At 43.7% G+C, this 14,135-nt stretch overlaps 1 protein-coding gene across 1 annotated transcript; it reads left to right on the top strand.

Moving 5' to 3' along the window:
* Nucleotides 1-754: 754 nt before the first annotated feature.
* Nucleotides 755-13,262, top strand: LOC114429932 (NACHT, LRR and PYD domains-containing protein 12-like; the record flags this gene model as incomplete). Its single annotated transcript, XM_028398534.1, has 9 exons — nt 755-845; nt 1,017-1,105; nt 2,396-2,404; nt 4,363-4,573; nt 4,794-6,594; nt 6,684-6,857; nt 6,970-7,143; nt 7,975-8,021; nt 12,745-13,262. Coding segments are annotated over exons 1-9 (3,114 nt in total), but the record flags the coding sequence as incomplete, so codon positions are not given.
* Between the last annotated feature and the right edge of the window lie 873 nt (nt 13,263-14,135).

Here is a 14,135-nt window from a genome sequence, read left to right as displayed (position 1 = left end):
GAGAAAAGGTCGCTTTATTCTGACTTTATCAGATCAGTCTGTTTCAGGTTTAACACGCCTGTGCTGCGCAACAGCCGCGCGCCACGTTACGTAAGTTTGGTTGTTTACTGTTTCATGGTGCGTTCAGGTGCATCTGGTTTAATTCCCTTCAGATGATTCTTATTACTAAAACTAAAACATTTATAAATGCATCAATTTGTCATGTTTTACTTTTCATGAATTCATATCGATGATTGAAACTCATCAGAAGAAACATTTTCTCTTCAAGGGTTCATAAATATGTGAATCTAATATTTGCCATGAGGAGAAGTGTGTCAGTCCTCAGAGCTCAGACAGTAGCTGCTCATGTGTTTGTCCTTTCTATAGAAAACAGTCCACAGACTGTTACAGAGGAAGGTCTCAGTGCTTCACTCAGTCTGTTCACACTGTGACAGAAACACACATGAACACATGTTCATTTATTCACATGTTCACACATGGAGAGAAGTGACAGAATTCTGAAGCAAACACTGAATGTGTGTGTGCACTGTTCCACTTACAGCATGTGACATCAATAATAACAGCATCAGAGATGTTGGTGTGTTTACAGACTCACCAAAATAAAAGCCTGAGAACCAAACCTGGTCTGAGGCTCTGATGCTAAGCTAACAGCATGATTAGCCTGTTAGCATCTACATGAAGGATCAATAACAACATGCTGACTGTGTGTTTCTGTGTCATGTTGCTGTGTTTGTGTGAAGGTGTGAGCTCTGCTATGAGTCAGTGTGAGGACAGAGAGGAGGGAGTCCCTCCCTCTAAAAGCCCTCTGTGTGGGGACCATGAGAGCCGGACCAAAGCTCAGAGGTAAGAGGACCGTCTCTGACTGTCCATGACTCTTCTCCATGTCAGAGCTCACACTCACATTATTCACACATCTGTGTGTTCAAGACCAAAGCAGCAGCACACTGCACACTCTGCTGGACCTGGACCTGGAGCTGGAGCTGGAGCTGGACCTGGACCTGGACCTGGGCCTGGGCCTGGACCTGGACCTGGACCTGCCAGCTGTGTGTCCATGAAGAGTGATTGGTCAAAGGATCACCCCCCTTATTTCAAAGATGTTGATCCATCTGAGGGTCAAAGGTCAGAGTTAATGTCACAGCTGCAGTTTGTTTCCATCATTATTAAACATTTAAAGTGTAACATGATGTTCAGCATCATTTTTCCAGAAGAAGCTCAGAGTCAGTGTTTGTGATTCTATCAGGATCCAGGATGTGAGAGCAGACTCTGCTGGACCTGGACCCAGCTGTGTGTCCATGAAAAGTGATTGGTCGATGGTTGAGCCCTTTAATTTCAAAGCTGATCAGCCATCTGATGATCAAAGGTAAGAATCACTCTGGAAGTGTCTCCATGCTGTGATGAGCTCTGCTGGACTCTTGGGGTTGTATGTGGGGCTGCCTGTCCCTCATACAAGTTTATGAACCCTTTAAAATCTGCCTCACAGAGAACCCATTCACACTGAAGTACAGAAAGCATTTCAGTAATCAATCAATCAATAAGAATGTATTTAAGGCAGCAGTGTTTTTTTTACCGCTATAGTAAAACTATAATAAAAGACAAGACGTGTGAAAAATTGCTGAATGTCAGCTTCAACATCGGCCATAAATCAGAAATATCAGCAGATGCTGGCGCAGCTTAAAGCAACTATTCAGAGTGCATCATGCCTGTTTGGCCATTGATGAGTCTGCAGATGTTGCTGGTAATGTCCAGCTCTTAGTGTGAGGCATTCAGCTGTTTAGACTGGACCTCTGTAGTTTAAGAGGAACAAGGGTTATTCTGCTGTGTTTGCACTTTGTATTTATTTCAGTCTGAGGTTTCAGTTTCTTTCATCTGAAATAAAGGCCTCAATGTATTTGCCTGGGACTACTTTTATTCATGGTAACAGAGCTAGCTGTGCCCCAGGTGAACATTTCCTGCATTGAAAACTGACAATAGATATTACTGAAACACATGAACATGTGGACATAGGGGAAGCTAATAAGACACAAGCTAGACATCAGTTCAGACCTTTGACTTGGAGGAAATGTGAACAGCTGGACCTCAGTGACTTTAATTGAACCCCCCTGGTCTAAATCAATGTGAACACATGATGACAGTGGAAGTGGAATGGAACTCTTAAAGCTGTGCTTCAGTCATTAAAGCAGCAGCAACAGGTTCAACATGAGCTGGATGTGTGGAGTTGGGATAGTTTTCATGTTTTAATACAACAATGCTTGTTTGTCACCAGTCTGTTGACTGTTGTGTGTCTGTTTAAAGTGAAAACACATAAAACACTTAGTGAAGTGATTGTGTTGTTAAATGGTGATGTTTCTGTCACAGACTGCAGCAACCCAGTGTTCAGACTCCTGCTCAGGACGCCATATTTATGGTGAGTACAAACAGCTGAACAGCAGAACTGAGGAAGCCACTCGGGGGAGTGGCGTCTTCAAAAACAGTCCTCCAGTTGATTTAAACTATATATATACACACAGTGGGTGCAGAAAGTATCCAGACCCCCTTAAATGTTTCACTTATATTGCAGCCATTTGCTAAAATCATTGAAGTTCATTTTTCCTCATTAATGTCCACACAGCATCTCACATTGACAGGAAAACACAGAATTGTTGTCAATGTTTGCATTTTTGTATTCAAAAAGAAAAAGTGAAATATGGCATGGTCCTAAGTAGGGATGCACCGAATTTTCGGCCACTGAAAATGGCCCAAAAGCGCATTTTCGGTTTTCAGTTGAAACACTTTTTTCACCGAAACAACTCGGCCGACACACGGGTTTGTCTGGACGCTCCAGCATGTCTGAGGTGTCTTTTCTTGCTCCATGTGAGCAGATAACAACAGAGATCAGCTCCTCTGATGCATCTGCAGCTGACATTATTCTTTTAAGCAGCACTAAAGCGTCTTCCAAGCCAAGAGGTGGAGACGGACCGCGGAGTGAAAACGTTAAAAAGTAGACTCGTAGTCCATCAGCATGTGTTTCACTGGTCAGATCCTTTGCACTTCCTCGCGACGGTATAGATCCGCATTATAAAGATCATACTTGGATTTGGGAATAAAGCAGCGCACACGAGAAATGATCCAGGCCGCGTGGATGTGTAGAACTGCTTAGAGACGGGGAAGCGCACAGCGCCCCCTCGCTGTCTGATATGTTCAGTCAGATCCTGCAGTAGAGTGCCTCATAAATCATAGACAGGCTATTCTGTTCTGATTTACTATATATGTGACCTCAGATTTATTTTTCTGCTGGACATTTTTTAATTTGACCAAATGTTTATTTATGCACTGGCCCTATTTAAATAAAATGTACACATAATGTACACATGAGTGGGGTCAAGCTAAGTTATTTATTTTATATTGTGCATTGTTGGAATGTGCTGAATAAATATTTTCAGAACTTTTTAAATGATTTATTCTTTGAAACATTAATATTCAGTTGGGCGTTTGCAATGCCTTGATTGTAGTGAGGTTAGTGCACAGTTATAGCCATGAATGCAATGGTACGAATAAAGCCGGGCATGCACTGTGCATTTTTTGGTCCGATTTTGACCCGAATTTTGAGTCATACGATTATTTTCGGTCGGGCCAAATTTCAGCTTTGTCGTCTTTAATCGGGCAGTGTACTGGAGGTCACGAGAGGCGATTAACATCACACGAACGGTGATCAGCTGATCGGTTGAATTTCTGACATGTATTGATTTGTACTTTTTTTATTCGACGTCACTGCGCCTACACGAAATTGTTTCAGATGATAACAAACTTGGCGGCGCCCACATGGCATTGGACAGAATTGATGTAGGCTATATTTAGTGAGCTGAGGCAGCAACACGCAGCACAGATTGTGACTTGTGATTGTGATTTTTCCTTTGAAACAGCAACAGCTCCAGGTTAGACATGTTTCATTTCCAGTTCAATGTGATCACCTGAGCACCTGAATTCGCGTGTAGTGTGAGCCTTTGCTGTGACTCTCATTTATTGAACTCAGGTGCGTCCATTTCTTCTGATCATCCTTCAGATGGTTCTACACCTTCATCTGAGTCCAGCTGTCTTTGATGATACTGATTGGACTTGATGAGAAAGACACACACCTGTCTGAATAAGACCTTACAGCTCACAGTGCATGTTAGAGCACATGAGGATCATGAGGTCAAAGGAGCTGCCTGTGAACTGTGGTAGTAATACTTATAACTACAGCAGCTGTGCATACACAACACTTCATATCTAATGTTGTAGATTCAAGTAATACATGTATGAACATAAGCTGTAATATCATGAAACACTAAACTGTTATTCTGCTCCTCAAAGTCTGAGAGTTTATACTCTGTTGTTCTGTTCCAGCTGCTGGAGGAGAACATTGTCAGGTTTGTGAAGGATGAGCTGAAGAAGATCCAGAAGCTCCTGAGTCCAGATTACCCAGAATGCTCAGAGAGTCAGAGGGAGGATGAGGAGGATGAAGAGCAGAGGAGCAGCAGAGAGTCATTAGTGCAGATCACAGTGCACTTCCTGAGGAGGATGAAGCAGGAGGAGCTGGCTGAGCGTCTGCAGAGCAGTAAGAGGATTTGAAGAGCTTTAACATGATGGAAAGAGGAAATGAAGTTTACATTTACACACTCTGCTGTTAATATGATGCAGACATCTATGAACTCTTCTGACTGAAAACACAAACTGTTTGTCTACAACTGATGAACAGATTTCATGGAGACAGAAAATATTTATTTGACACATTTATTGTAGCGTTCACTTATTAATGACATTTATTGTTTGTTTAGGAACTCATGCTGCAGAGTGTGGACGTAAACTCAAGTCTAACCTAAAGGGGAAGTTCCAGTGTGTGTTTGAGGGGATCGCTAAAGCAGGAGAGCCGACCCTTCTGAACCAGATCTACACAGAGCTCTACATCACAGAGGGAGGGACTGCAGAGGTCAATGAGGAACATGAGGTCAGACAGATTGAAACAGCATCCAGGAAAGCACACAGACCAGAAACAAGCATCAGACCAGAAGGCATCTTTAAAGGCTCACCTGGAAGACAAGAACCAATCAGAACAGTGATGACAAAGGGAGTGGCTGGCATCGGGAAAACAGTCCTAACACAGAAGTTCACTCTGGACTGGGCCGAAGACAAAGCCAACCAGGACATCCAGTTCACATTTCCATTCACTTTCAGAGAGCTGAATGTGCTGAGAGAGAGAAAGTTCAGCTTGGTGGAACTTGTTCATCACTTCTTCACTGAAACCAAAGAGGCAGGAATCTGCACCTTTCAGCACCTCCAGGTGGTCTTCATCTTTGATGGTATGGATGAGTGTCGACTTCCTCTGGACTTCCACAACAATGAGACCCTGAGTGATGTCACAGAGTCCACCTCAGTGGATGTGCTGCTGACAAACCTCATCAGGGGGAAGCTGCTTCCCTCTGCTCGCCTCTGGATCACCACAAGACCTGCAGCAGCCAATCAGATCCCTCCTGACTGTGTGGACGTGGTGACAGAGGTCAGAGGGTTCACTGACCCACAGAAGGAGGAGTACTTCAGGAGGAGGTTCAGAGAGGAGGAGCAGGCCAGCAGGATCATCTCCCACATCAAGACATCACAAAGCCTCCACATCATGTGCCACATCCCAGTCTTCTGCTGGATCACTGCTGGAGTTCTGGAAGACATGTTGGAAACCAGAGAGGGAGCAGAGCTGCCCAAGACCCTGACTGAGATGTACATCCACTTCCTGGTGGTTCAGACCAAAATGAAGAAGGACAAGTATGATGGAGAAGCTGAGACAGATTCACCCTGGAACAAAAACAACAGGGAGATGATCCAGTCTCTGGGAAAACTGGCTTTTGATCAGCTGCAGAAAGGAAACCTGATCTTCTATGAATCAGACCTGACAGAGTGTGGCATCGATATCAGAGCAGCCTCGGTGTACTCAGGAGTGTTCACACAGATCTTTAAAGAGAGTGGCCTGTACCAGGACAAGGTGTTCTGCTTCATCCATCTGAGTGTTCAGGAGTTTCTGGCTGCTCTTCATGTCCATCTGACCTTCATCAGCTCTGCTGTTAACCTGCTGGAACAACAACAAAGAACAACTCTGTGGTATAAAGTCTTTAGAAACAAACCTGAACTAAAACATCTCCACCAGACTGCTGTGGACAACTCCTTACAGAGTCCAAATGGACACCTGGACTTGTTCCTCCGCTTCCTCCTGGGTCTTTCACTGGAGACCAATCAGACTCTTCTATGGGGCCTGCTGACACAGACAGGAAGTAGCTCACAGACCAATCAGGAAACAGTCCAGTACATCAAGGAGAAGATCAGTGAGAATTTGTCTGCAGAGAGAAGCATCAATCTGTTCCACTGTCTGAATGAACTGAATGATCGTTCTCTAGTGGAGAAGATCCAAAAGGCCCTGAGATCAGGACGTCTCTCCACAGATGAACTGTCTCCTGCTCAGTGGTCAGCTCTGGTCTTCATCTTACTGTCATCAGAAGAAGATCTGGAGGTGTTTGACCTGAAGAAATACTCTGCTTCAGAGGAGGCTCTTCTGAGGCTGCTGCCAGTGGTCAAAGCCTCCAACAAAGTTCTGTAGGTGGATTTATGAACCATTTCAAACATGGTTAATTTGTATATGAACAATAAAACACTGACTTTCGTTATTGTTTTTTTTTTCTCAGACTGAGCAGCTGTAACCTCTCAGAGAGAAGCTGTGAAGCTCTTTCCTCAGTTCTCAGCTCCCAGTCCTCTAGTCTGAGAGAGCTGGATCTGAGTAATAATGACCTGCAGGATTCAGGAGTGAAGCAGCTGTCTCGTGGACTGGAGAGTCCAGAATGCAGACTGCAGACTCTCAGGTCAGGATCCAGCTTTTTGATCATCAGTTAAATTCTGCTTCATGTTCATGTTGAAGATCTGTTGGATTTTCCTTCTTTCTTCTTGAGTTCATGACATGTTTTGTTCCTCCAGTCTGTCAGGTTGTCTGATCACACAGGAGGGCTGTGCTTCTCTGGCCTTGGCTCTGACCTCCAACCCCTCCTATCTGAGAGAGCTGGACCTGAGCTACAATCATCCAGGAGACTCAGGAGTGAAGCTGCTGTCTGCTTTACTCAACAGTCCAGATTGTAGTCTGAAGACTCTCAGGTACACAGAGACCACAGAGCATGAGTCCTCCTCAGTCTGTCAGTTTAGGTCATATATCCACAGCTGTTGATGGATGGACTGAAACTGCAGAGAAGAAATAATCACTGATCCCTGATGTTCATCTTCCTCCATCATTAAGTGTCCATCATGTTAACTTCACTTTTCTTTATACACGTTCTTCATGTCAAAATACATACAGACTGATTTTCAGTCACACTTAGTGCAGATCAAATACACAATGATGCCCTACTTATTAATGTCCTCAGCTGTAAGAAGCACTGAATTATTTCCACAAACAAATGTTCCTGAAACAATCCATATGTGAAGCTTCAGAGGAGACAACAACACAATGGTAGAAGGAGGAGTTCCTTCAGTCAGAGACAGAGAGCAGGGAGACACTACAATATTATCACTGTAAAAACTACACACAGACATGAGTGAATGTATTTATTTGAAGTGTGTCAGAAACTCTTCCATCCATGACACATGTGAACCAGGCTTGTGTTTGCATATAGAGTGAAAGGAACAAACAGTCAGAGACAGTGTGGCTTGTTTGCTGCTTTGGATAAATGCACAATGCTGAGATCAAACCTACACTGTTGCTGCATGAAGAGGATTTTACAGTAAAGCACTGACAGAGAGCAATATTTCACAGAATGGAGGACATGAATAAACACAGAGCAGATCAGGAGAGACTCTTCTGGAGTCGACACAGATGAGTTTCAGTCTGTTTGTGTGTCTCTGACAAACTGAGGAACTCTGCTTCATGTTGATCAGCAGTTTGGACTCATGTTGGTTAGAAAATCATTCTGACTGTGTTTCTTCCTGCAGGGTGGAGCATGGTGGAGAGCAGTGGTTAAAACCTGGGCTGAGGAAGTGTAAGTTTGACTCAGTCTTTCCTCATGTTATTGTGCATGACTCAGTGTTCTATCAGTCCATCAGAGCTGTTCAGCAGGAGAAAGGCTGCTACATGGATGATAGAAAATGGCCAAATAATAAAAAGACATCCCTCATTATCTATTTAAGGCATACAAGGCATGAACACTACAATGTTCCAATTGTACTGAATCACAGCACTCAGCGGTCTGTGTGGTTTGTTGACATGGCCCAAAAACTTGTGTGTTGCTTAGAGATCTCCTTTGATCATTGATGCTTCTATACACAAACACACAATGATGCACACTATCAGGAGAGAGTGACACATCCCCCATAGACTCCCTGTCCGTTCCATTTGGGAGACCCAGAGGTGAACTGTCCCCTGCAACAACCAAAGCAGACAAAAGACAAAATCCAATAAGAGACCAAAAAGGGTTAAAAAGGTCCAAACACGGTGGACTGAAGAGTGAAGACACTGAGCTGTGAACATCATGTATATATTCCCCATATATACACAGTGTAATATTTGTTAGGCGGGACAGCCGAGCATTCTTGTTAAACAAGCTTTGACTGACAGCTCTGAACAGACAGCGTTAACAAGCCAGTAAGGTCCAGTGTTTCCCACAGACAAGTTCGCAATTTGTGGTGGCATCTTGGCGCCGGTGTCATAACGGTCGGCGAGTCGGTCGTCTGGGTTTCTACAGGTTAAATATACACCTGTATGCTTATCTAATGAGTTTTAAAGCTACAAGAAGCATTTTGAGTTGATTCAGTTAAATCCTAGTTCTCTCAGTTAGTTCTGAGTGATAAGACGAACTTTTTTACTAGAACCCTTTCTGGACCTTCCCCTGCCTCAACTCCATACATTACAGGCCAGTAGAATGAGTTTGCCCATACAAATACCTGGGCCGTATTCACAAAGATTCTTAGCGCTAGAAGTTTCCCTTAGTGGTGAAATTCTAAGAAAATTCTTAGAATTATGACGTTTTCTAAGAATTTCCCCTTATAATTAAGACTAAATCCTAGTAAAGATAAAAGAGGTCTTCAGAAAGAGGTCCACTCTTAACAGCAAAAACTGTTAAGAGTGGAGAGGAGGACGTTTAAGAGGTTTAATCGTTCCTTGAACAGGGAGAGCATGACGGAGCGACAGAGAGAAACGTTCTCCAAGCTATGAATGATGCTGAACACATCAAACGCTACAGATTAGAACGAGCAGGAACAATGTTTGTGGTTGAATATGAAGACTACAAATCTTAGTAAGGACTCTTATCTTTAAAGTCTCCAAGGACGGAGCAGACTGAAAGTTTCATTTTAGTGAGTTGTTGTGTTCGACCCCATTGCGAAGCATGAAGCATTGTTTAGGAGACGTGGTGGGTTGACAGAAAAAAAACCATGAGATTGCGTTTCTAATATTATAAACAGCATAGGATGGACGGTGACATGAAGGCTGTAGTCTCAGATGATGATGTGATCTTAAACACAAATTGATGGAATTCAGCCTGTAGGATATGTTGTGCACTTTGACAGTTTTGTGAGTAAAAGCGCTGGAACATCTGCACTGTAAGATGAGGGGAGGTCGCTGCACATACACGGGGATCTGCTCGTACAGGTGGTGGCTGTATGCACGCGTTTTGAACAAAGTTTACATGAAGCATAACAACATATTCCCTTAAAGACTAATGGATTATTTTCAGGAGGTCGCCACCCCCTGAACAGCTCTCCCAAGTGCCAGAGACACTTTAAAGTCCTTGAGCGATCTGCATTAAGCATATAGGTCAATGATCTGTTCCTGACTCCTGGGTGGTTTGACATAACCTGAGGGAGAAGTCCTGTTATATCAGTGACCGTGGCACTCGGATAGCTGCATGTGAGCATTCTTTCATTCTTGACGTCAGTGATAGCGCCGTCTCCAAGCAGCAGGATATCTTTGTCCTTCACTTCTGACACAGATTCTCTGCCTCTGTGTGCCTGATGTTTCGTCTTCGTCTCCCTCTCTGTTTTATTCTTTATGTCCCATTTCTTATTGACTGCATTGTATGCTGGCTCGTTTACAGCCAACTCAGACAGTGGTTGATATTTGTTTCTGAGCTGTATGCCTGGTGATGCAGCGTATGCCCCACTGATATTACCGTTCATTTTTTTCATTCTGTGCCTTTTTGGTTTGGCACCAAGTGTATGCCAGGTGGCATCAGTCTGTTTAGGACCAGCTTTCATAAGTTTTGGAAAGGACACAGTGTCATCCAGGTTTAGCGTATCAGCAGCAGAATCATAGTTAACACTGCATTTTGTTGATGCAGATTTAGTCTTCTTACCACCGGGTGTGATCGGGAGAGTCTCATGGAGTCCTTTTTCCATTTCCAGGGCAAAAATCTTTGCTTTAAGCTCGGTGATTTCCTGAAGATAATTCCAGCAATTTTGGCAGCGTGAGCTTGTTGTGGTGTCTGCTCCAGACATTTCTTCACTAGGCTGATGAGTAGACAAAGTGAGCTGCAGCAGGTCCGTTGATTTGTTTAAAAAGTTAAAATCCAAACATCCAGTGATACAAAACGTGTCATGGGTATAAAAATAATACTGTAAGAATAAGAATAAGCTGTAAAATCTTTGGGGGAAGATAAAAAGGTAAAAAGTAAAGTAAAGGCAGGCAAGAGCAGGAGCAAGCAGAAAAGCATCTGCACTCTTCAGAAGCAAGGACAGACGGGTGAAACAAATAGTCTTTGTGCATGCGGCCCCTGTCACTGTCCAATCAATGCTGCTTATATATTAGGAACATATTCTCATGTTGATCTGTCAACCAATCACATCTCATAAAACAATGTGTCACACTTAGCAACAGGGTCAAACCCGCCTCCTCACTAAGATCAAACCTTTAGTCTGCTCATTCCTCAGAGTCACTCTGAGAATGTTCTTAAATCACTTTTAAGCTAGGAGTCCATACTAAGAGTTTTTAGGCTAAGATAAGAGTGAATTCTAAGAATCTTTGTGAATACGGCCCCTGGCCTTTATATTATATATATGTACTTTTTACTTTATATAAGTACTTTTTACTTTACTTTTACTTATCACATCATGATCAAAGTTTTGGACCTGTGCCTGAGCTTGTGTGAATGTGTGAATGTGTGAATGTGCACACAGCATCGATGTGCCGCCCATACTACTGCCCGACTACTACTACTACTGCATTTATTCCCATCGATGCAACACGTCGGCCCCGAGGCAACGAGCCACCATCACATGGTTTTAATAGCTGCAAGGAGGAAAATAAATATTCATGGATACTTTTTGGAGTCAGCGCTTAAATAACAATAACATTTAACACCTTGGAAATGCTGATTAAGACTTTTCAGTACTCTTTAAGGGCCTTCAGAGGGGGGAGGCAGCAGCAAGGGAAAGAGATCAGAAGGACACCTGGGGGGAGGCACACACCTTCAGGCTCACACACACAGCACACTCCTGAAAACCACCCCACCGGTGAGAAACACAGCACACTGGAAAGACCCACCACTGAAGATGCTGACCACCCACTGCAGGCTCAGCTTCTACAGGAAGAAAGAAAACAGAATCAGCCCCAAAGATAATGCAGCAACAATCCCACCCAAAGAAAGGAAGATAAGAAACCAATAAACAGAAAAAGCACAAACACACACACAGCCTAAAGCTACACTAAGGATGAGGCAGTCAGTGGTGACATAGGGAGAGCCCCCAGCACCTGGAAGGGCGGCTAAAATACCTCTATAAGTGGAGAAGGCAGCAGCAGCAGTGCCGACTAATAAATATAGAAGACACTTGCAGAAACAAGGTGATGATGCACGGGGACACTGCTCAGATGGCAGCAACTGCAGCTAAGGCCAGCAGTAAGCCGCACTAGGACGAGAGGCCAAGCAGTGGTTAGCTCGGAGCTTAAAGCAAAACAGCAGCAACGCAACCCCAACGTGGACTCACAGGGCGGCAAGGGAATGTGTAGCGTGTTTTATAAAGCCACAGCAAAAGAATAAGGAGACAGCACTTAGCCACATGTAGCCCACCTGCAGCAGCCGGAGACAGGAAATGGACATGAGGCGCATAGCGTGGGAAGAGAGGATGAGGGGGGGAGACAGGCACCTAAATACATGTAGGCCCCGCCCACCTATGCTAATGAAGCAAACACAATCTCTTCCTGCACTGGCTGCCTCTGACTTTTACAGCTGCTTCCAACATTTGATTTCTTCTTTTAAAGCACTAAATGCTTTGAAGCCACATTATATTTCTGACCTTTGAGCACACTGTGAACCTTCACGGCCCTGAGGCCCTCAGATGTGGCTCTCCTGGTGGATCCAAATCTAGATTCCAAACAAAGAGGACAGAGAGTTTGTCCTCAGATGCTCCAAGCTGTGGAAGTCCTTCCAGAGGAGATCAGGATGTCTGAGTCTGTTCTTTCAGTCCAGATCCTCCTCCAGACTCTGATGAAGGAGCTTTTGGATGATGCTCTTTATCCAATGATACAGTTGATGCTGCTGTTCTTCTCATGTTCTAAATGTGTCGTCTGTCTTTACTCACATTGCTGCAAATATCCAGTTTGTGTTTGAACACAAAGCTGATAGTTGTGTGTTTGTTCATTCAAACATTAGTGACAAAAAGTCTGATGATAAACTTTGTATGAATGAACAACACATCAGTCAGTAAAGACAGAATGAAGCCATCAGATGTGTCAGATGATAAACTGCAGCTGTGTCTTTTTCTCTCCATCAGATTTCTGTCAACTTGAAGTCGACACAAACTCAGTGCACACAAAGCTCAAACTGTCTGACAACAACAGGAAGGTGACACATGTGGAGGAGGAGGAGCAGCAATATCCTGATCATCCAGACAGATTTGACTGGTGTCCTCAGCTGCTGTGTAGAAATGTTCTGACTGGTCGCTGTTACTGGGAGGTCGAGTGGAGAGGAGTGGTTTATATATCAGTGAGTTACAGAAGAATCAGAAGGAAAGGAGACAGTGCTGACTGCATGTTTGGAGGAAACAATCAGTCCTGGAGTCTGATCTGCTATGATGATCATGGTTACTCTGTCTATCACAATAACAGAGGAACATCCGTCTCCTCCTCCTCTGTCTCTCACAGAGCAGCAGTGTATGTGGACTGTCCTGCTGGCACTCTGTCCTTCTACAGAGTCTCCTCTGACACACTGATCCACCTCCACACCTTCAGCACCACATTCACTCAGCCTCTACATGCTGGGTTCTGGTTGTATCCTGGTTCCTCAGTGAGTCTGTGCTGTGTGTAGAAGCAGAGTGTGTGGAAGTGACAGCAGCTTCAACTTTGTGCTTTAAATGTTGATGATGTTTCACTTTCATTTGAATCACTGACTGTGATTTCAGGTCAGAACATGTTTTTGTCTTAGAAGCAGTGAAATGAGCTCCTAACCACTGAGCTCCTGTAAAAACTGCACTGATGGATCTTCTTGTTCTGGATGATCCTGGACAGATGGAGTTCAGCTTTTCTCTTCTCCTGTTCCTGATTGGTGGAAGCAGCAGAATGAGCTCCACCTGTAACAAACACTGACCTCCATCTGTCTCTGTGTGATGATGAAATATATACTGGCACCACACATTCAGAGGGATTCTTGATATTGATCAGAGTGATGGTACCAGCAGTCAAAGTGACAGTGATCTGTGCAGCAGTTGTGTGATGACCTGACCTCCAGCACCAACACAGCAGCAGTCATGACATGAAGAATGTGAAGCTGAATTTATGATCATGAACTTTGACATTTAGTTTACATTGTGTTGTCATCAGTTATACTCCACACCCTTTTCTTTGTCTTAAAACCCTTCAAGGTCTATGGGTGTTTTTGGGGACTTTCCTCGCCTGGCATTCTTTGTGTTTTACTGCTCATTAAATAGTCATCTTGTAATCCACAATCAAGTAATATACATCTTTTTTTCAGGAGAACCTGGGCTTTCATAATATTCAGGCTATAGTGGTGTTATATGACTGTAATAAAAATTCTAGCACCAGAAAGAGAAAGAAAAAAATAATGCGAAAAATAACATTCATACATATCTATTGAAAAAACACTGAAGAAAACTGTAACGAAACTCTCCCCCATTATGAACATGTAGTTTAGGGTGTTAGGGATAAG

The sequence above is a fragment of the Parambassis ranga genome, unplaced genomic scaffold (assembly GCF_900634625.1).
Source record: "Parambassis ranga unplaced genomic scaffold, fParRan2.1 scaffold_21_arrow_ctg1, whole genome shotgun sequence".
Taxonomy (NCBI): Eukaryota; Metazoa; Chordata; class Actinopteri; family Ambassidae; genus Parambassis; species Parambassis ranga.
The sequence above is the reverse complement of the archived record's forward strand: the minus strand, read 5'-3'. Positions and strand labels throughout refer to the sequence as shown.